This window comes from Rattus rattus, chromosome 5 (assembly GCF_011064425.1).
Source record: "Rattus rattus isolate New Zealand chromosome 5, Rrattus_CSIRO_v1, whole genome shotgun sequence".
NCBI lineage: Eukaryota > Metazoa > Chordata > Mammalia > Rodentia > Muridae > Rattus > Rattus rattus.
Window position 1 is genome coordinate 44,113,937 of NC_046158.1, and position 24,375 is coordinate 44,138,311.

Consider the following 24,375-nt stretch of genomic DNA (forward strand, 5'->3'; position numbering starts at 1 on the left):
GGAATAACCCCCTCAATTGTTGGTCAGAGATGGCCCTGAGGTCTCCAGTACAATACATTGCTTTTAGTCTTTCAACAGAATGTGGTGAGAAGACTTTATTGCTGAAGATACTATACACATTGGTCATAGGATCTGGAAAAATCAAGTTGTTACTGACTAGGAAACTGCCTCCTAATAATTTGGTATTTCATAATACCAAGTGTGCTAGGTAGACTGACGGGCATTAGGAGAGTTTTCAAATGTCTTCCTCGGCTGCGAATGCCATGCTCTGTAATGACAGTAGTCATGATGAGACAAGGTCTGCTAAGGGAAAACAGCTGCGAATGTCATGGGAATAACTGATTTCTGGTTGGATATAAGGTGTCCTACTCAGGAAGACATAGCATAGATACTTGTTAGGTACTGCATAACTGGTAAAAAATAAAAATTCATGATTTGGGAGTCAACAGATCTCAGGTATACATTTACTGCTTTTATTTTGCTAAATAGTCATGTTACCAAGCTCTTTCATAAATTTGTGTTTCCCTTCCTGTAGATTAGTGAAATTCTTAGACATTATCAGATGTTCCTTTGTGCACTGGATAATAGTTAATGCAGAAAAAAATGTCAATGTGAAGAGTGTGAATAAGTGCTCAGCCACAAGTGGAACATTTAAATTATTCTTCCTCTCTACGGAAGAATATTCTTCCTCTATTCTTCATCTATTCTTCATCCATGGCTGAATAAGTGGCAGAAAAATTGTCAGAGACACAGGTTAGAAATGACCAGAGTGAAACAGTGTATTTTAGACATGACAGAATCCCTACACTCATGAATTGACAGCAGCCATGATTACCTACACAGATTAAGCAAGTCAACACGGTAGCAGGGAGTAGAAAGGAGTTCCTGAGACCCTATTCCTAACTGAAGAGCTGTGGTTGACTTCTGTGGAGTGAGAGTCAGTTTTCTTTGAGGCTATGGCTCCATGTGAGTCAACTGTATTCTAGTAGATTTCTCACACCCAGAGGCATATGGTAAGTGCAAACTAGAACCAATGAGCTATTAAATAAAAGAGGGGAAGGAGACATGACATTAGTGTGAGATATAGCAAGGTGAGGGTTCATCTGGGAGACGTTAAAGGGATTTTGTGAGTGAATAGAATCAAAATGTGTTTATAAAATTAATTTACAATTAATTGAACTACTAAAATAGTTAATAAACTTGTTTTCCTGATCATCACCTATATACACATATATAATATACACCTTCATATTATATATCATATATGAAATTGAATACAATTTTAATAAACAAATGATGGAAATATATACATATATATGAGGGTTAGGAATATATTGTTTCTGAAACTGTACTTAATCTCTCCTTTTTTACTTGTCTTTACTTCTTTTGTTAGTTTTCAGGACTTCTGAATAATAGGTTCCAAAAATCAGTAAAAGTGTGACGAGTAAAGCTTCTCTATTGGTTTGTACTGGGATATATGCTATTTATTTGTTTAAAAATTAGCTATTTATTTGTTTAAAAATTAGCCATTTATGGCAACAATAAAGTTTTTCACCTCATGGAAATCTAGTGGTCCCCCAGGAAAACTCACAACTGAGTTTTAAATCTGTCTTACCTTCATTCTTTCAAACTGAGACAGAACTCTAAGTGCTCGAAGGAACTTTATGGAAGCCAGAGGGTTCAGGTCTTCTCGAGTTTTGCCTATTAAGCTAAGACACAACACCTGCACATGTGTTAGAAAAATTGAATATGATCATAACCTCCCTCTGTGCTTATAATAAAAATACACTATCTAAAGCTATCACTCAACCTTTTAAACATCTAAATATATATTTCATAATGCCTTAAAAATGCAAACTGTAAGAAAATAATTTTTGTTAAAATTATTTTGTAAAAGGTAAAACAATAAGCATTTCCATAAATAAATAGTATTTGTATATAAATGTTTAGAAATATGATATTTTATATGATCAAGACTGTTTGTATTGTTTTTAATTTGTAGTAAGATCATTTATAATACATCAGTGAAAATATATTCATTGAAACACACATAGACCATACTCACATATTCACCAGAGTTTAACTATGGTTAAGACAACATGTAATAGAAAATCCAGAAGCTATGTATGAAGAAAGATATTAATTGAATTAAACACAAGTATAGGTTATAAAACATATGGCTATGTGCTTGAGTGACTTTTAAAGTGAACTTTTATATTCATAAAACGTATGCTACTTAGAATTGAATAATGCTGATACTGCTCTGATGAAATTTATGTTGTATCTCTATGCTTCCTTGATTTTCAAGTCAGCACAGAGAAACGCTATTTTTGTTCTTAATTCTATGCTATAAAAATGGCATTGAGGTACCCTTGGAACCACAGGGTTTTCCACATAAGCATGCAGGGCTAGAGATACAGAGAGCACTGAGTAGAGCTGCAGTGTCCTTTGGGGGTCTCTTGTGGAATAGAAGACAAATGATAAAAACTGAGTAAGAACACAGAAGTCACCTATTACAAGTCATTAATTATGTGCAGAAAAGCCTCCATCGTTGCTCATACATAGAAAATCAGCTATTCATTGGGTAAACATTATCAGCTATATGGTATGTCTAGAAGACATAGTGGATAAAGGAGGTATAAAGAATAATATTCAGAAAATGTCTGCACTAATAAAGTTTATTTTTAAGTGTGGAAAGACAAATTATAAACCGACAAGTGTATAGATTACATAATATTCATAGGCATTATGGAAGTGAAGAAAATACTGGGGCAGTTGTAGATTTTATTAGGAAGCACAGGAGGATGGAACTTCAAAGGTTTCATTTCAGATACAGCATAAACACTTGCAAAATCCCAGATGGAAGAATGAATATCAAGGCAATAAGATGAAAGTCATATGGACTAATCTGAAGTATATCAAAAGCTAGTGATGGCAGATCATCTACTGAGATGGCAGGGGTAGAGAATGGGGATGGATGGGAAGTAGGGCAGCAGGCGATCTTGTCACATCAGGTTGAACTAAAAAATCACAGAGATCCGCCTGCTTCCTCATCCTGGGAACTGGGACTAAAGGCTTGTACCACCAACACTCCATCAAGAGAGACTTTTTTTTTTTTTGGTTCTTTTTCGGAGCTGGGGACCGAACCCAGGGCCTTGTGCTTCCTAGGCAAGCGCTCTACCACTGAGCTAAATCCCCAACCCCTCAAGAGAGACTTTTAATTATTAAGAGTTAGCTTTTAATCTCAGGAGGATAAACTGTTACACAGTTCCACTAAGAGAAGTAGAACTTCTTTTGACTTTTTCCTACTTGTTTTCTGTGCAGAAAATACAAGAAGCTACACCTTAGCGAGAGCAGGAATGTTAGCATAAAGTCTACCCAATGATCCACAAGAGAAACCTTGATACTGTGAGGATGGTTCAGATGACAATAAATATTCAAATTGTGGCTACATTATTTAAATGTCAAATCACTGGAATTTAAAGATTTTTAGTGATTTTTCATGATATTGTTCAATAAACTCCTACGTTACAAGTAATTCCATGTGTGAATTATTGTAATAGTCTAGAATTGTAATATTGGATATGTCAAGTTGTGCAGTGACAAGGTATAAATAGACATTAGACATTACAGATGTGGACATCTAATAAATGAGATGTTAGTGTGGAAGTTGTAGGTAGACAAGGTCAAGGGAATAGGGTCAAAGGGTGAGCATGAACAGAGGAGAGTGGTGAAGAAGCTAAGAAGGAAGGCAACCCTATAGAAAGACCAGCCGTCTCAACTAACCTTACTCCTGGGACCTCTGAGACACTAGCCACCAACCAGGCAGCATACACCAACTGATACGAGGCCCCCAACACATATACAGCAGAGGACTGCCAAGTCTGGACTCAAACAGAGAGCATGCACCTAACCCTCAAGAGACTGGAGGCCCCAGGCAGTGGGGAGGTATGGTGGGGAGGGTTGGTGGGTGAGGACATCCTCTTGGAGATGGTGGGGGGAATGGCGGGGGAGGAGGTGTGGGATGTGGAATAGTCAAAGGGTGGGCTGGGAGGGGGATAAAGTCTGGACTGTAAAAAAAAATAATTAAAGAATACATAAAAAGAAGTGGAAAAACAAAAGAAGACTAAAATACGTACGATAACGACCATGAAGTCCAGCTTGTACCAGTTGTTAGAGAAGTAGGCTTTAAAGCCGTAGGCCACCCACTTGAGAAGCATCTCCAGAATGAATATGTAAGCAAATATCATGTCTCCATATTCCAGGAAGATTTTAATGGTTTTCCGTTGATCAATATATATGTCTTCCAGAGCCTGTAATTAAAATTTTACATGGTAATGTATGAAATATTCTAGGAACTCCTATCATATGGGATTGAATTCAACTTCAAATCTGACACATAAAACTGAAAATAAAGGACAATTCATAGTAAAAAGGGAGTGACTTCTACGAATACCCATGTGTAGGTGAGAGCAGGTGGTGTGTGAACACACTTTGAAAAGTTGGAACTACGATATCTAGAAAAACTGAGTTGTGGCAGGGTTATTTTACACATCGATTTTTATACCTAGTACTTCAACAAAGTGTTTTCCATCTAAGCATGTACCTGGACTGACCCTGCTTCACTTCTAAGATCAGTGAAGACAGGCATGCACAGTTTGGCAGGGCCATGAAACAAAAATCCACCTTTATTCTATCAGTAGGGACACAGCAGAGGAAGAAGCCGAAAGAATCAACAAATGAAATAATGGCATGAATGGTAACCAATTGTCATGACACCTACTTCTCAAATTGCATATTGAGCAGTGCATTGATTCTACAGGTGTCATCCAAAACTCTACACTAACCAAATGTAATTTCTGCAGAAACAATGAGTGCTGCTAGATAAGGTATGAGTGAAGCTCCCTGGCAAACATAGTCACACAGGAACTTCCCTCAATTGAGAGACTGAACTGTCACTATTACTGGGACGTGTCTTAGTCAACTGCCATCAGACATACACATGTGACAGACAACCACTTTTCTACTCAAGGTGTGACTCTGGTGGTGTTTGTGGACTCTAGAGTATTTTTGTAACATCCACGAAATCTGTTCTTCCTTGAGGACCATGACCAATTTTTCAATAGGCAAGGTATTTTTTTTTAAAAAGACTGCTTTCTAAAAGATGTAATTTTATCCACTTCCTAGATCCCATCAGTACAAACAAAAGCTTTGTCAAGTAGCTCGGGGGTTACTAAAGAAGGGAACCTTGATATCCTGAAAGCATGGGCCATACGGAGGATACTGTAAGAATTGGGAGAATAGACTTGGAAATGAATCCTAAGGGAAATATTTAGTATGTTCACATAGTTTCTGTAAAGATCACTGCAATTTGCTGTCTGTGAAGTAATAAATGTATGTTCTTATAGTCTTGAAATGTGACACCAGTAATTAGTTTCTCTGTGTGAAAACCGGTATCTGGAGAGTGAATTTTCTTTGTGTTTCTCTGGTCTTGTGACATCTTCCTTCACCTTGAAGGCACACCACTCCAATCTCTACCTCCATTCACATTTTAATAGTGCCCTGGCTCTAACTCTTGTGTCTGTAAGGACCACTGTGATTAATTTTGATTAATATGGAGAACCCAGGATCATCTGCTCTGTTCAAGATGAATTTAGTTATGTCATCAGGGATCTTTTGCCATCTAAGAGGATAGTTCTGGGCCTCGTGATATGAACACACTTAGGAATCATTATTCATGTGGCCATTGAATCAAAGAACCAGAGCACAGAGCTGAGTAAAACAACAGACACCCTGCTGGGGAGTCACTCTCCAGTGACACAAAGCTGCACACCAACTTAGCCTACTACTTTATGGTGTCCTGTGAATTGAAGCCTATACACAAACAGGGAATGGAAAGTTCAAAAGATGCTCTGGGGGAATATTGCACTTTCTACTACTAAGAAAAGACAAGGCTTGCTGGACCACTTCAGCTCCAAAGGCAAAATTTCATGCTTGAGAATACTGGTCTAACTTATTTATAAGGTGACTTGAATTACTTATTATTTTTTCAGTTGGATCTAGTGAAAGAGGGCTGCTCTTTTTAAAGAGGCTACACTCCTTGCAGCCTGCCCATTTGCATAGGAAGATAACATATCTTCAAGGGGAATTTCTGATGGAGGAAAAAAAAAAAAAAAAACAACTGCAAGGAGGGTAGGGCCATCCTACTGGGGATGCCCCAACCTTCTATTCCCTCACCTATAAGGTAAGTGACTTTGGAGGTGTTTGTTCTTGGACAGAATAGAACACTGGATGTCATAGTAGATGTCCTAGTAGACATTTTCCAGGAAAACAGGGATGACTGACACTTATGATGTCATCATTGCAGAGTAATATGCTGTATAACAAAAGAAGTGGAGAGGGGACATAAATGCACATCCTATTGGAAAAAAATTGCATGAAGATCAAAAAATTTATAGAGTGATGAAGCAATCCACAAATGGATGGCTACCCATGGAGAAATTTATTGTGGTTGGTTGGAATATAATTCTAGACTGGTGATGCTTGTTGGTAACCAAGTCACAGCTACCTGGACTCATTCACTTGTTTCTTCTCGGACACCAATTTTAAATGGCTTTTACCAAAAATTTAGGAAAGAACAATATACCAATCTGTGGGTTAAATTGTTGAATTCATTAATGAAGTAAACGTCAATAAAATCGGTAGAATCGAGTAAGTTTACTTCCTTTTCCATTATAATGTGCACATTTTGAAATTATTGTTTACTTAATTTTGTTTGTTAAACATCAATATTAAACATTTGTATACATTGTAAATATAAAGTTTACCATAAAATTACCATTGACACAATTCTAAATAATAAAATAGCACTGATATTAAATTTAATATCAAATCATCTGTAAACAACATTTCTAATAAAGTGTGATGTGGTTTCTAACGCTAACAGAGTGCAGGTCATGAACTCTGCTGCTATATTAAGTATCCTGGGTGAAGTCATTTGGCATAGTGACAATCTGAATTGCCAGTCTTACAGCATGTCTTCACATGACATTTCCTGAGGCTGAGAGCTCACCAGAGTGCCTGTGCAGAGCAGAGTGACCAGGCCAATGAAACACTCGAACCAGCTGTTCTCTACTATCTTGCAGCAAGTTTTCCTTATGTTCCTCCAAATCTTTCCATTCCTAGATTCTCTACTGACTTGGCCAGCTGAAGATTTGCGTTCATAACCTGTCAAGAACGGAACCGTTAGAGGCAACCCTTTAGGAAACTCAAGGGATAAACGTCTCTATTTTAGATGCTTTACCAATGACTTATTTCCTGATTCTGATACACATGCCCTGTGATCCATACACATTTGCCTTTTTTACCACCACTCAATGGTCTGTGATCAGTGAGGACATGAGAAGAACCGAACCCGTGGGTTTGGAAGAGGAGGAAACGAGATGCACAAGGTAAATAGAACAGAATGTCCTGCTACCCTAGAGGAAAAAGAATCAACGTGGATGAAATCAGCCTGCCAATGCTACCCTCAAATTTGCACACATATGTGATAGCTTGCCAATCAGGTTTTGAATACTTGGTATAATCATTTATGACACAATTACTTATATTGACATATATAGTATTAAGTCAATGCAATTTCTTTGAAATCGATGCTTTAAGCAGTGTGGAAATGAAGACCCTGAGCAAGACAATTTATAGAGGTAGTCAGGAGTCCAAGTACTTCGCCGGTTGAGTACATGTAGCTATGAGAAGGTTGCCTTCTTGTTAGAGAGAGTTAGCACAAACGAATCTGTAGCTCAGTAAGTGAATGGTTATTGGAGTGTGTGAAAAAATGGGTGTGGGTGTTGGATAAAATTAAAAAAAGACAATTTTATTATGCTTTTAGTGCCAGAATGTGCTTCTTTAATGAAAATGAGATGTATTCCTTCCTTTGTCTTAGTTGACTCATGTCCTTGAATTTAAGTTGCTGAAATATTTGTGTGTGTCTGTGCATGCATCTCTGTCTCTGTCGCTCCATCTCTCTCTGTTACTCTCTCTCTGTCTCTCTCTGTCTCTGTCTCTCTGTCTGTCTCTGTCTGTCTCTGTCTCTGTCTCTGTCTCTCTCTCTCTCTCTCGTGTGTGTGTGTGTGTGTGTGTGTGTGTGTGTGTGTGTGTGTAAGTGTGTTATGGTGCACTTGCCCATGTGGGTTCTTGAGAAGTTGATTTGGGGATGTCTTTCTTGATTGTTTCTACATTGATGTTTGGATACAGGTCTCTTAATGAACTTGGACTCACCATTTCCACGAGACTGGCTGGCCTACAGTTTCCTGGATACACCTGTGTCTGCTTCATCAATAGAGGCGTTATAGACATGACTGCCAAACATGGCTTTTATGTGGATGTTTGGGATTCAAATTCCAGTCTTCCTGGATTGTATAGCAAGCAATCTATCCACATCTTATCCACTCTGAGCCATATTTCGAGGCACAAATATTCTTATTTTCAAGCTATCAATTGAGCATTTTTGGCAGTAATTTAATGACTGCAGTTCAAAAGTTGAAATCAGTAGGAATTTATTAATCTTGCTAGTAAACAAATTTGAATTATAAATCACTAAGAAGTATACAGTATATATCTAGTGTGCCAAAGAGCTCCCTGAAGTCATATTTTATATGTACTAATCATTATGCATGGGTTGGGGATTTAGCTCACATTATGCAAATATATAAACCTATAATTATGCTTTATTTTTGTATAAAGTATGTAGAAAATTAAATTGACTCAATTCATGAAGTCAAAATCATTTTACTTGCAATCTACATAGTCTAGTGTCAATTTAGCTACAATTCCTTGCTCCAATATAATGTATGCAGTTGCACTAAATGCAAGTATGCAATTACATAAAACCTTTAGATACATTCTCAATATTATTTATACCATGAAAAGTACATTTGAGTTAACTATCAATATTATTCCAGTAATTACAAGTTTCTAGAGTTTCTTTCTGTATCAACTATGTCAGTCACTATCTCTATAGGCTGGGTCAATGAATTAGGATGATGATGCTGACAACATTTTTGAGTGTTGCTATTCTTTGGAAAGATTATCTTCTAGGATTGCATACACAAATGGATACCCTACCCCACAAACATAAATTTATGTTTGTAACCATATTCTGAAGTTTGTTACTCTTTAGATCAGAATGCAGTGTGGGGAAGGGTTAAGTGGACAGACAGACAGACAGAAAGATGAAATGAAGTTGTTGATGTCAGAGACAGCTTTTAACTACCACATTGCAGTGTATCAAACAGACTCTGTCTTTTCCCAAAAATGGTCTTTTCTCAATACTTATTGTGTCTGTTAAGTAATAGGTACGTTGATGTACACACACTTCAATATGTATACAACTTTTTTAAAATTAAGTTTCAAATTAAATACTGCCATTATTGAGATTCAGAAAAATAGTTTATTTTAGAATAGAGTCATTAGAAAACAACTACTTGCCATTTTTATGAAGCTTCGACTTTTCATGTTCATAGACCATTTCTTCTTCTTCAGAAATAGCAATATCAACCGTGCTGCACTCAGATGAACTAGATTGCTTCATTTTCTAGAAAAAATTATAGTTCCAATAAAAAAGTTACATCCAAAGTTCAACTTGATTGTGGTAGTTTTGTTTTATTTTCAGAAGTAAATATGTTATACAAAAATATTATCAAAGTTAAAAGACATCAAGGTAGTTGAGGCTGACCTGAAATGACATACACTGTGTATAGATTTGGCTTTTTAAGTTACTTTGAAATACTTAAGTGACAATAACTTAATGTAAAATTAAAGTTTAGTTATAAAGCATTTCACTTATTGTTTCTAAAATAATTGGGATTTGAATTTTAAGCATTTCACATGGGACATATATATGTTGTTTTAATTAGGCAGATACATCACAATAATTCATCCTATTACTGAGTAGACAATACATTTCATTATAACTGCTTAATCCAATCCAGATAGTTTTGTGCTTGTCAGCTTTGCACATGAGGTTACACCGATGTGAAAAGAAACACACACAGAAGTATCTGGACAGAATGGGGCAAGTGGATAAAGTCACATAGGAAGATCCTGGAGATAGAGAGGTTCTCCATTCCCACTCGCCCATGACTGAGGCTCAAGGCTGCCAAGTCAAGATGTTGATTGCTTTGTACCTGTGGAAAATGCTTCTGTTTACTTTACTTTGAGATGGACACAAACATAGCATCGTTTAAATAAATCAGCATCCTATAAGTCAATAGCACTAAAAGATATTTCCTAATTTAGACAAATCATATTCAAGTATGTAAAAATGTTATCACTACGGGATTGTTTAGACAGAATTTGGAGAAAGAACTTATTGGTATTTGGTCATTCCTTGTGATCTTATGCAGGATCACTATAATGGAAAACTCTTTGTTTTATTACATAGCTAGTTGTCATCTCAGTAAAATCTGTTGCTTGAGCAAAGAAACAAAATGAGCAGAAAAGTAATAAATAATTCTACACTTACTATAGATATTATCAAACACTTCTCCATATGCTATTGATATGACCTATTAATAGCTTTACTTTATTACCTCATATATAGCTCAAAATATAAATTGTAATTATAATTCATTTTGGTAGTTATTTAACATCATGAAAAAATGTATTGTGATGTAGTTCTATATTTTTTAAAAAGTTTCACAATATGAAATGTAGTTTGATCAGTCTTATGTGCATACATAATATTTTAATGGAAGAATACATGTACACTAATAAAAATGTATTTCTTAAATTAGTGTTTTTTCATGCTTTATTTGTGGTAATTTTTTAGTCCAATGTACATTAAATATTCTTGGACCATATACTTGACAAATTGCCTAATTAAATATATAGCTAAGGATATGCATCATGGATAAATCTTTGAGAAGTTATTTAACCAAAAAAAAGGCTTAAATAAGCACACAATATTATTGACAGAATCTGAAATCCAATATTTACAGTTATTTCACATTACTGCTTTAGTCTGCATTTTGTGCTTTAGAATTTCTAATGAAATCATCAAGATTTTCCAATGAAAATCCAGTTCGATTTACTACACTAAACAGTTTCATCTTGACATGCATGGACGCTAAGTCTTCAGAGAAGAAAGATGTGTGTGTGTGTGTGTGTGTGTGTGTGTGTGTGTGTGTGTGTGTGTGAATATTTGAGGAATAGCGATTCCCATCATTTGTCATTAAAGAAAAAGAAAGCCAGGAATATTGATATGCTCAGAGGAAAGTTGAGGATCTACTAATTACTGATCCTGAAATTGTGTCAGAAGATACATTTGATGTATTATAATAGGCCATATCTGCCTAACCAGCAGAATTTTGGGGAAAGGGATGCCAGGCACAATGGGGACACATTAAAGACATAATCTGTCCTTCTCTGGGGCCTTCGGTTGACCTGAGATGATGTCCAATAAGATTTAGAGCTTGAAGCTGTTATAGCACATAGCACTCTCTGTAAGGATGGCTCTTACTAAATTGTACCTTTTGATAGTGCATTAGGTCATTTCTAAGTGGAAAGGATACAACATTAAATATTTCAGAAGCTAAGTGAACAACAATATTTAGCCCTTTAAATGTTTGTTTTCTTTATCAGTCAGAAATTTATAAAGTTCTAACTAGTCACAATACAAACTTATTGATTTTGTTATTATTTTTTAGTCTTAATCAATTATATTTTTAAATATGGTAAATGTGAATGGACTAGACTTTCATTCTTAGCAAGAAGAAATAATCATGTCACAGTCTTTTAAGCTATTCTCACAGCTTGGAGATGATAACGCACAAGAAATTTCAATCATACACACTGAGTTTTACAAAGGTTTGTATGTGCTTTAGAGATGATTTTCAGCACCACAAATTGTCTTACATATTGATTTATAGGACGTCACAATTAAATCATAGTATATCTTCCAAATATCACTTTAAGCGAATTCACTACTGTTTCTCTCACTTCTTCCCTGTAAAACAAATATATCTTCATTTTCAGATGAGGAAACAAAAGCTTGGACATTTAAGTAGTTTGGTTAAAACCATGAAATCCAGTAGTTAGGGAAGGTGGAGTTAGGGTCAAACGTGCGATTTAACTCTGTAACACCAGTGTTGATTTACTTCTTTTGAGCAAAACCACAAATCCACAATGAATAACAATAGATCATCTTACCTCTTTACTGCTTCCATTCGCAGACTTGCTCCGAGTCTCCTTGTTATCCAGGTTTTCTATATCGGATTCTCCTGAAGCAATTGGCACAGTTTCTGAGACACTGGGACTAGCAATCAGCGACTGGCTCTCAGACTCAGTCACTGGGGTTTTCTCAGTCCCACTGCTCTGGTCCTTGTATCTGAGGAACGTTTCGGTGTTGCTCAGTTCAGAAAGAGTATGGCCAGAAATATTCTCTTTAACACTTGGATCACATGGTTGGTCTGTTGCTTCTGTAGAAACAGTTTTTTCTTTGCACAGTATCTTAAGAAGCACACAGTTTATTCCCATTTTCATCCATGCCACTGCAAGCTGAAGGTTTTTGGCTTCTTTGCTCACTTCTGTGGTAGCATCGTATGAAGCAAACGAGCTCACCAATGCCACAAAGAGGTAAAGTATCTTTAAAAAAAAGGGAAAAAAAACACATTTACTTGTTTTGTTTCATATGATAAAAGCAGACCTCTAAAGATTCTAGTCTGAGACACGAAAACTTTCAACTACGTCACAGTGCTCCTTGTAGGTGCCTTGCTAGCAGATTTTGTGAACGGATTTCCAGTTTGTTGTTTGTTTCCATTTTGTTGTGTTGCTTGCTCTTTTAGCTGCTGTAGTTGTAGTTGTCTTCTATTGACACTAAAGATTGAACACGAGGACTTGGGGACATGTGACTACTAGCAGAAATTTTACCACTCCACCAAACAACTAATTGTAAGATCACAACACCTACCTATACAGTTCAATTTGTTTCTGTTTCCGGGGAGAAAAAGATAAGGTTTAAAGATCTCAAATCTAAAGGCTATTCTAGATTGTCATGCCAAAACTTGTTTCCTCAGGGAGTCAGGCTTCCCTAAAGCAAGAGAACACACACTAACTTAGAAACAGGAAGCATTATAACTGACAGGTCAGCTCTCTACTAACAAATGCCTATAGCAAACCCATTTTCAGTTGAGTCGGGTCCCAGCAAGATGTGCGAAGACCATGCAAAAGAGGATACGCTCCAGGGAGTTAGCCATGGTACTGAGCTCAACATCTTATACTTTTAAAGAAATGTCAACATTCACTACATAAAATATTGCTTCATAGTAAATGGACACAGACAAGTTATTCAAAACTACAGGAAACCGGGAAAGGGACTAACATATGAAATGTAAATAAAGCAATATATCCAATAAAAATCCAATAAAAAATCATTGTGTGTAAATGATTTTAAAACAACAGTAGTGTATATTGTGATGTTACAATCACTGAGAAATATAATCAAGTCCTGTTTAATTTACAGAGAACAATTTTTAATCCTGTTTTCAATTATTGTATATATATAAAAATACTTTTAGATTATTGTTTTTCTTTCTTTTTAAGTTTTCTTCAAAATGGTTTATTTTCATATTAGAAAATCAAAATGTAAGAAATCTATAAGAAAATATAAGAAAAACAAAGAAAGAAAATATCAATTGTTCTGTGAGAGAGATTTTAAAAATTTTCTATGCCACATGATTGTTTTAGGAGCAGCGAAGGCTCCTTACTCAGTTCATTTGGCAGTAGTTCAACAGTAAAGAAGTTTTAAAGTAAAATCTTTCTCCTTTATCTAATGCAGAACATTTGTATACAAATGTTTATAATCATTGCTGATTGGTCAAGTGAGAATAAAAAAATCATTGTCTAACGAACGACAAGTTCACAACTTATCAATAATATCAGTGTCTGTGGGCATGTGTTTGAGGCATGAATCCGCCATTAACAATTCCCCAGGTAATGCCAGTGTGCAGGTATATTGACAGCCACTGCTGTATTTAAGTGCTTCTGAAAATTTAATAAACCAACAAATCTTTTGGGAATAGAGTTGCAAGGTGAATTATGCTTCCACATACCTGTATGGAATTGGAAACTGCAGGTCTAACCATTTCCATGTGGTGTCAAAGCTACTTTGATTAACAGTATTATGACCTAGTGCTAGCCAATAGAAATATGGAAATTACACATGTAATATTAAGAAAGGATGTACTGATGAATTTCATTAAACTATATGCCTTTAAATATTATTATAATATAAATACAAATCTATTAATAACACACATTCTTTGGGAATAAATCCTGTATATATTTTTCAGTTGCTACATGGCTCAAATTGGACCAATTGTGTCTCATTGGTAATCGACATGTACCCAACTATTTTGGACAATGCAGCTAAAAATCACTGGATTCTATCAATCGATCAAATACAAATATATAATGTACACCAGTTTCTTGTTGTTTTGTTGTTGTTAAGAAGAAATAAAGGCAATCAATACTTACCAATAAATTTCCAATTAAAATGACTATCATGTAAAATGGAATACACCAGGCCTCGCCTGCAACCTCCATACACTCCCATAATGTCTCTATCCACTCTCCACAGAGGATTCGGAACACAGTCATGTAGGCATGGAGGAAGTCACTCATGTGCCAACGTTGGCGTTGACAGTCTTGATCTACGTGGCAGACACAATCTTTGTAACTTCGACCAAACAGCTTCATGCCAAACACGGCAGAGAAGTAAATGAAAATGGAGACCAACAGGACCAAGTCTTTCAGGGCCACCAATGCTCTACCAAGAATACGCATCAAATTCTTAAATGGTGGTCCATATTTTCCCAATTTTATAAATATCAACTAATAGACAAAAGTAAAATAAAAGGAAAAAATCAACAGAAGATCAGTGTTGATTATGCACAATTCAAGTTTCATCAGAATTATGTAGTCAGTTATATGTACTTTAAAGTCATACCAAATTCAACATTATCAATAAAATAAAGTGATTACATTTATATCTTACACATTTTATAACTTTATATACTAATTCTCTATATATGTTCTTAACCTATTTGTTAATTCATACTCAATACTGAACTTCCCTTATTGTGACAGGTGTGAATTTTAATAGCTGTTGGGCATAAATATCCACTCTTTGTTTATATTTTTCTTTATAACATATTTGTATTTTCTTAACGCTACCAGTCTCCCACATTTATATACACTGAAAACATTAAATATCATTTCAGGACTGAATGAATTTTACAGAGGATCCTAATATTTCCATTTTAAAATGTTTTACTATTGTCCTTTTACATTCAAGAAAGTAAGATATACTACAATAAAATAAAAATTCACTCTTGAATTCTACTTACTGGGACTAATATAAAAACAGTTATTTCTTCAATAGCTGCTAGTAACATTTCTGTTAACCACAAAACCACAAGTATACTGTCAAAAATATTCCAGCTTATTTGGAAATACCCATATGGATGCATAGCGATTATCTTCAAAATCATTTCTATTGTGTAAATTCCAACAAAACCCTGAAAGGAAACCAAACATATGGTGAGAACATTTCCCCAGTTGCAGCTAAGACTCACACACAGGCCTGTAATTTGCAGGGAACTTCATACTCACAGAGGCCTGTGATGCAGAGGGAACTCCACACCCTAACCTGCTACACAGTTCTTTTCAGACCCTTGTTAGTTTAGAGTCTGTATTTGATTTTTTATTTCAAGTCCTAATGTATGGAACATGAAAATTTAATAAAAGCGATTCATGAAGAAAAGGAATGTTTGAAGAAAAGTGATTACATTTGAAATACTTTGTTTGGAAATATAGAAAATATATTTAAGGCACTTAACCATTTAACTCATGAAAGAATGTAAGAAGCACATACTTATGCATGTACACATGCATGCAATGACACTTAGTGAAAAAGTAGGCCATGAATTTGATGGAGAGTGGACATAATGAGTTTTTCAGGCAAATGAATGGAACTAGAAAATATCATCCTGAGTGAGGTAACTCAGACCCAAAAGGACATGCATGGTGTGTACTCACTAATAAGGGGATATTAGCCAAAAAAGGTACAGAATAATGAGGACCCAATCCACAGAACTCAAGAAGGTTAACAAGCCGAAGGGCCCAATGAGGATGCCTCAATCTCATGTGGGAGAGAAAAGAAAGCAGTCACAGGGCAGAGGGGCAAGAGGGATAGAGGTACCTGGGTGAGAGAGGAGACCTGGAGGGAAAGGGGGACACGTGGTCAGGTATTAGGGGGGCAGCATGAAGAATGGAAACAGGCAACCTCAGGAGATAGGAGAAAGGGGACCTTCTATTTAGACTATACCAGAGTCCTGGGAGGTGAGAGAATCTCAGGACTCAAAGAAAGGGACCGTGGGTGAAATGTTCTACAGTGGGGCGGGAGAACTTGTAGAGTCCACCTCCAGTGGAGGAACAGCACATCAAGTAGAGGAATAGGATTGCCATCCTACAGTCAAAAGCTCTGTCCCAGAATTGTTCCTGTCTGAAGGAACTGCAAGGATAAAACTGGAGAAAAGCCTGAGAGAAAGGTGCAGTGACCAGTCGAAACTGGGATCCAGTTCAAGAGGAGGCCCCAGGGCCTGACACTGTTACTTATGCTGTGGTGTGCTTACAGACCAGAGCTTAGCATGGCTGCCCTCTGAGAGACCCAACAAGCAGCTGAAAGAGTCAGATATAGATACTAGCACTGAATCAATGGCCAGAAGCCAAGAACACCTGTGGTTGAATTGTGGGAAATCTGGAAGAAGCTGAGGAGGAGGGCAGCCCCATGGGAAGACCAGCAGTCTCAACTGAATGGGACCCCTGAGGTCTCTCAGACACTGGACCACCAACCAGGCAGCATACACTAGCTGATATGAGGCCCCTGACACATGTGCATCAAAGGACTGCCTGATCTGGTCTCAGTGAGAGAAGATGCACCTAACCCCTGAAAGATTTGAGGCCCCACATAGAGGGAAGTTCTGGTGATGTGGGATAGAGTGGAAAGGACATCTTGGAGACTGAGAGGGTGGGGGAGGAGGTATGGGATAGGGAGTGGTTAGGGGGCAGAATGGGAGGGGGATGAATACTGAACTGTAAAAAAGATTAAAGAGATAAAAGTAGAAGGTATATAGGAATATTTGAAAGGAGGAAAGGGAAATATTGTTATATTATAACCTTTAAAAAGTATATATATGATCAAGAAAAATTCCTGAATATACTTATAGAAATTATCTTTCAAATGTTATACTGGCAGTGACTTCTAAACTATTGTTTTAACAATTTTATTTATTTAGTAAAAGTGGGTGTGTATGTGTGTGTGTGTGTGTGTGTGTGTGTGTGTGTGTGTGTGTGGTGGTAGTGCCATATATCTTTATTCCTAGCACCCAGGAGGAAAAGTCAGATGAATTTTTTAGTTCAAAGCCAACTGGTCTACAGATTGAGTTCCAGGGCTACACAGAGGAAACCCTGTCTTCAAAATCAAAACCAAGAACACATCAAAACTGTCATCCATCATGATGAAGTAGGTTTCATCCCAAGTTCTATATACAGAAATCCATCAATGTAATCCTCTATGTAAACAAATTCATACAAACAAACAAAAAAACACATGATCATTTCATTAAGTGCTGAGAAAGCATTATACAAAGTTCAACACCCTTTCAGGATAACAGTCCTGGAAATATCAGGAACTCAAGGCCCATACCTAAACATAGAAAAGCAATATACAGCAAACCAGTAGCCAACATCAAATAATTGGAGAGAAACTTGATGTAATCCCACTAAAATCAGGAACTAGATAAGACTGCCCACTCTCTTCCTACCTATTCAATATAATACTTGATTCCTAGCCAAAGCAATTAGAAAACAAAAAAGATGTTAAAGGGATACAATTTGGAAAGGAAGAAGTCAAAATATCACTATTTGCAGGTGATATGATAGTATACTTACATAAACTCAAAGATTCTACCAGAGAACTCCTAAACCTGATAAACAACTTCAGGAAAGGGGTTGGATAAAATATTAACTAAAAAAAAATAGTACCCTTCCTCTACTCAAAGGATAGACAGGATAAGAAGGAAATTAGGAAAATAACACCCTTCACAATAGTCACAAATAATATAAAATACCTTGATGTGACTGTAACCAAGCAAGTGAAAGATTTATATGATAAGAACTTCAAGCCTCTGAAGAAAGAAATTGAAGAAGATCTTAGAAGATGGAAAGATCTCCAATGCTCATGGACTGGCAGGATTAATATAGTAAAAATGGCCATTTTGCCAAAAGCAACCTACAGATTCAATGCAATCCCCATCAAAATTCCAACTCAACTCTTCATAGACTTGGAAAGAGCAATTTGCAAATTCACTTGGAATAACAAAAAACAAAACAAAACAAAAAAAACCAACCAACCAACCAAACAAACAAACAAAAAAAAAAAACAAAAAACCAAAAAAAAAAAAAAAAAGAAAGAAAACAGGATAGAGAAAACTATTCTCAACAATACAAGAGCTGCTGGGGGAATCACAATCCCCAACCTCAAGCAGTTTACAGAGCAATAGTGACAAAAACAGTACATTATTGGTACAGAAACAGGCAGATAGATAAATGGATTAGAATTGAAGACCCAGAAATGAACCCACACACCTATGGTCACTTGACCTTTGACAAAGGAGCTAAAACCATCCAGTAGAAAAAAGATAGCATTTTCAGCAAATGGTGCTGGTTCAACTGACAGCCAGCATGAAGAAGAATGCAAATTGATCCATTCTTATCACTTTGTACAAAGCTCAAGTCCAAGTGGATCAAGGACCTCCAAATAAACCCAATACACTGAAACTAACAGAAGAGAAAGTGGGGAAGAACCTCGAACACATGGGCAGAGGGGAAATTTTCCTGAACAGAACACCAATGGCACATGTTGTAAGATCAAGAATCGACAAATTGAACCTTATAAAATTGCAAAGCTTCTGTAAGGCAAAGGACATTGACAATAGGACAAAATGGCAACCAACAGATTGGAAAAAGATCTTTACCAATTCTACATCTGATAAAGCTCTAATATCCAATATATACAAAGAATTCAAGACATTAGACTCCAGAGAGCCAAATAACCCTATTAAAAAATGAGCTACAGAGCTAAACAAAGAATTCTCAACTGAGGAATATCAAATAGCTGAGAAGCACCTAAAGAAATGCTCAACATTCTTAGCCATCAGGGAAATGCAAGTCAAAACAACCATGAGATTCCACCTCATACTAGTCAAAAGGCCTAAGATCAAAAACTCAGGTGACAACAGATGCTGGTGAGGATGTGGAAAAAGAAGAACACTTTTCCATTGTTGGTGGGATTGCAAGCATGTATAACCACTCTGGAAATCAGTCAGGAGGATCCTCAGAAAATTGGACACATCACTACCTGAGGACCCAGCTATACCACTTCTCGGTATATACCCAAAAGATGCTCCAAAGACATATGTTCCACTATGCTCATAGCAGCCTTACTTTTTTAATAGCCAGAAGCAGAAAAAACCCAGATGTTCTTCAACAGAGGAATAGATACAGAAAATGTTATATTTCCACAATGGAGTACTACTCAACTATTAAAAACAAGAAATTATTAGGCAAATGAATGGAACTAGAAAACATCATCCTGAGTGAGGTAACCCAATCACAAAAGTTGTACCCACTCACTGATAAGTGGATATTAGACCAAAGACTGGGAATACCCAAAATATAATCCATGGACCACATGAAGCTCAACAAGTTGGAAGACCAAAGAGTGGAATCTTCACTCCTTCTTAGAAAGAAGAACAAAATATTCACAGGAGGAAATACAGAGACAAAATGTGGAGCAGAGTCTGAGGGAAAGGTCATCCAGAGATGGCCCCACCCAAGGATCCATCCCATATACTGCCACCAAACTCAGACAATATTGTGGATACCAAAAAGTGCATGCTGATAGGAGCCTGATATAGCTGTCTCCTGAGAAGCTCTGCCGGAGCCTGACAAATACAGAGACAGATGTCAGGAGACAATCATTGAACTGAGAACAGGGTTACCAGTGGAGGAGTTAGAGAAAGGACTGAGATAACAGAGGGGGTTTGCAATCCCATAGGAAGAGCAATAATATCGATCAACCAGAACCCCACCCCCAATAGCTTCCAGAAACTAAACCATCAACCAAAGAGTACACATGGAGGGCCCTTGGCTCCAGTCACTTATGTAGGAGAGGATAGCATTATCTGGCCTCAAGGAGAGGATAGTCCCTTAGCCTTATGAAGGCTCCATGCCCTTGTGTAGGGGAATGAGAGTGTGGGGAGATGGGAAGGAGTAGGTGGATGGTTGGGGACACTCTCATAGAGGGAGGGGGAGTGGGGGAAGGGAAGGGGCATTCCAGAGTGGAAATCAGAAAGGGGGAAAACATTTGAAATGTAAATAAAGAAAATATCCAATAAAAATATCTCTTAAAAAACCCCAAAACCAACCAACCAAAACCAAACAAAACAAAAAGCAAATGCTCCCAAACCCCAAAATAAAACAAATACCTGCCCCCCTCTCTCTCTCCCCTCCTCCCTCCCTCCCTCCCTCCCTCCCTCCCCTCTCTCTGTGTGTGTGTGTGTGTGTGTGTGTGTGTGTGTGTGTGTGTGTGTGTGTGTAAGGGCAGGGTGTTCATAGAGGCCAGAAGAGTCAGACTTCTGCTGAAGCTGGAGTTACAGGCAGTTTTGAGCTGCCTGATGTGGGTGCTAGGTACTCTAAAACTGAATTTAGGTCCCCTACAAGAACAATATGTACTCTTAGCCACTGAGCCGTCTCTCCAGCATCCCATTATTATAGTATCAAGTAAATGTATATTTTGAAATGGCCTATTGGTTTGTTTTGTGTACAATGCTTAGCAACCTAATAACAGTGCAGTTAAAAGATTTAAGCAATAATCACTTACTTGAGTTTTAACATGTTCCTAAATCCATTGTAATCTATTTTAATTTTTTCATTGTATATGAGAAACTACTCACAAATCTCTAAAAATGCCTTGTTAAAATGATAAACACCCATCTAACGTAAAGAGAGACAGTTGAAACAAGTGGTTCCACATACTGCTGTAGTCAGGATTCAGAATGCAGAAGAAAGCTACCATTAGTATTACCACACCCCCGGACTATGCTCACGATAGGACATCCATTTCTAGAATGCATGTTTGGGAAAGATTGAACAATAAATCATTTCCATTTAATTTCATTGCCAGGAGGCAAAATGGGATTCCAAATTTAAATGATAGAATTTTGAATTTTAATTGTTAAACTTTTGATGATAATAGTTACAATGTGGGGGCTGAAGTGAACAAGGTAATAATATACCATCTTACTCAATACCAGAATAATTCATGCTTACAGTAACATAGTGGGGTTATAAGATAAACCAATAAGGATAACAATTACAAAATACGAAACCCTGAAACTATGAGTGAAAACAATGAATGATGAGTTCTTACCAAGTTTCCAATGGCAAGGAGTGACATGAGCTCCTCACTCATTGGAAAGTGTTCTAGTGCCAGGAAGCATATGTTTAAAATGATGCATATAACAAGGAAAAGATCAAACAATGGGTGTGTTATAATTCTGTCAGCAAACTCATTCAGTTTTATCCAACAGGGAGAGCATTTCCAGATAAAGCAGGTTTTAGTAAACTTGTACCAACAGAGTGGGCATTTCTTCCTGGATGTTTCTGGTTCTAAAATGAAAGATGAGAAAAGTTGAAAATAATGTTAAATTCTTAACAGTAGGCAAATTTAACACTTTCATGAGAAAACTCTACAGATAATAATTTGTATGTCAAGTTAGCATATATGAATAGTCTATACTAACACACAGCAAAATGAGACCCATGTCTTCTATTTTGTTGTAAATATCAAGGTAGAAAAATGTAATGCAAATGAAGCAACAATGTACAAGTAGGAAAGGATAAATTTCTCATAAACCAAGTGTGGGTGAGAATAAGATGATTTTTTTTCTTTTCTTTTATTGGATACTTTATTTACATTTCAAATGTTATCTCCTTTCCTGGTTTCCCCTCAGGAATACCCCCAATCCCATCCTCCACACGTCGATTAGGGTGCTCCCCCAACTCTTTTCCTCTCCCTACCCTGGCATTCCTCTACACTGGGGCATCAACCAAGTGGACCAAGGGCCTCTCCTCCCATTGATGCCTGACAAGGCCCATCCTAAGCCACATATGCAGTTAGAGCTATGGGTTACTCTATGTGTACTCTTGTGTTGGTGGTTTAGTCCCTGGGAGCTCTGGGGTTTCTGGTTGGTTGATATTGTTGCTCTTCCTATGGGTTGCAAACCCCCTCAATTACCTCAGTTCTTTCTCTAACTCCTCCGTTGATGACCCTGTTCTCAGTCAATGGTTGGCTGTGAGCATCTGCCTCTGTATCTGTTAAGATCTGGCAGAGTCTCTCAGGAGACAGCTATATCAGGCTCCTGTCAGCGTGCATCTATTGGCATCCCCAATAGTGACTGGGTTTGGTGACTGCATGTGGGATGGATCCCCACATGTGGCAGTCTCTGGATGGCCTTTCCTTCAGTCTCTGCTCCACATTTTGTCTCTGTATTTCCTCATATGAGTATTTTGTTCCTTCTTCTAAGAAGGACTGAAGTCATGCTTTTGTCTTTCTTCTTCCTGAGCTCATATGGTCTATCAATTATATATTGGGTATTCCCAGCTTTTCAGCTAATATCCATTTATCAGTGAGTGCATACCATGTGGGTTCTTTTGTGATTGGGTTACCCTATTCAGGATGATATTTTCTAGTTCCATTCATTTGCCTGAGAATTTCATAAAGTCATTGTTTTTAATAGTAGAGTAGCCACCATTGTGTAAATATACTACAATTTCTGTATCTATTCCTATGGTGAAGGACTTCTGGGTTCTTTCCACCTTCTGGCTATTATAAATAAGGCTGTTATGGACATAGTGGAGCATGTGACCCTGTTATATGCTGGTGCATGTTTTGGGAATATGCCCAAGAGTGGTAGAGCTGGGTCCTTAGGTAGTACTATGTCCAATTTTCTGAGGATCTTCCAGACTAATTTTCAGAAGGTTTGTACCCACCAACAGTGGAGGACTGTTTCTCTTTCTTCACATTCTCGCCAGCATCTGCTGTTACCTGATTTTTTGATCTTTAGCATTCTCACTGGTGTGAGATAGAATCTCAGGGTTGTTCTGATTTGCATTTCCCCGATGACTAAGGATGTTGAACATTTCTTTAGGTGCTTTGTGGCCATTCAATATTCCTCAGCTGAGAATTTTTGTTTAGCTCTGTAGCTCATTCTTTAATAGGATTATTTGATTTTCTGGAGTCTAACTTCTTGAGTTCTTTGCACATATTGGGTATTAGCCCTCTATCGTATGTAGGATTGGTAAAGATCTTTTCCCAATCTGTTGGTTGCCCTTATGTCCTAATGACAGTGTCTTTTGCCTTACAGAAGCTTTGCAGTTTTATGAGGTCCCATGTTTTGATTCGTAATCTTAGAGCATAAACCATTGGTATTCTGTTCAGGAAATTTCCCCCTGTACCCATGTGTTCAAGGCTCTTCCCCACTTTCTCTTCTATTAGTTTCAGTGTATCTGGTTTTATGTGGAGGTCCTTGATCCACTTGAACTTGAGCTTTATACAAGGTGGTAAGAATGGATCAATTTGCATTCTTCTATATGCTGACTGCCAGTTGAACCAGCACTGTTTGTTGAAACTGCTGTCTTTTCCACTGTATGGTTTTAGCTCCTTTGTCAAAGATCAAGTGGCCATAGGTGTATGGGTTCTTTTTTGGATCTTCAATTCCACTCCATTGATATACCTGCCTGTCTCTTTGCCAATACCATACAGTTTTTATGCCTATTTCTCTGTAATACTGCTTGAGGTCAGGGATGGTGCTTTCCCCAGAAGTTCTTTTATTGTTGAGAATACTTATTGCTATCCTGCTTTTTTGTTATTTCAAATGAATTTGCAAAGTGCTCTTTCTAAGTCTATGAAGAACTGAGTTGGTATTTTGGTGGGGATTGCATTGTATCTGTAGATTGCTTTGCACAAGATGGTCATTTTTATTTTATTAATCCTGCCAATCCATGAGCATGGGAGATCTTTCCATTTTCTGAGATCTTCTTTGAATTTGTCCTTAATTTCTATATTATATGATTTATATCATATTAACTTTTGAAATTGTCTGTGATAAAGAACCACTGGTTAAATGTAAAAAATATATGAATCTAAAATACTTTGAGATATTGTCATTATACAGGTGATCTTTGAAGAACATG

General features: G+C 37.0%; 1 protein-coding gene across 1 annotated transcript in view; it reads right to left on the reverse strand.

Moving 5' to 3' along the window:
* The window catches only part of Scn7a (sodium voltage-gated channel alpha subunit 7), a 95,855-nt gene that overhangs the window by 11,700 nt on the left and 59,780 nt on the right, over positions 1–24,375 (reverse strand). The window contains exons 12-19 of the mRNA XM_032903420.1: positions 21,551–21,789; positions 15,405–15,575; positions 14,533–14,889; positions 12,208–12,642; positions 9,487–9,592; positions 7,073–7,227; positions 4,140–4,313; positions 1,616–1,723 (exon numbers count right to left, since the gene is read on the reverse strand). Coding sequence (XP_032759311.1) covers positions 1,616–1,723; positions 4,140–4,313; positions 7,073–7,227; positions 9,487–9,592; positions 12,208–12,642; positions 14,533–14,889; positions 15,405–15,575; positions 21,551–21,789 — 1,745 coding nt within the window. The remainder of the gene's footprint in view (positions 1–1,615; positions 1,724–4,139; positions 4,314–7,072; positions 7,228–9,486; positions 9,593–12,207; positions 12,643–14,532; positions 14,890–15,404; positions 15,576–21,550; positions 21,790–24,375) is intronic.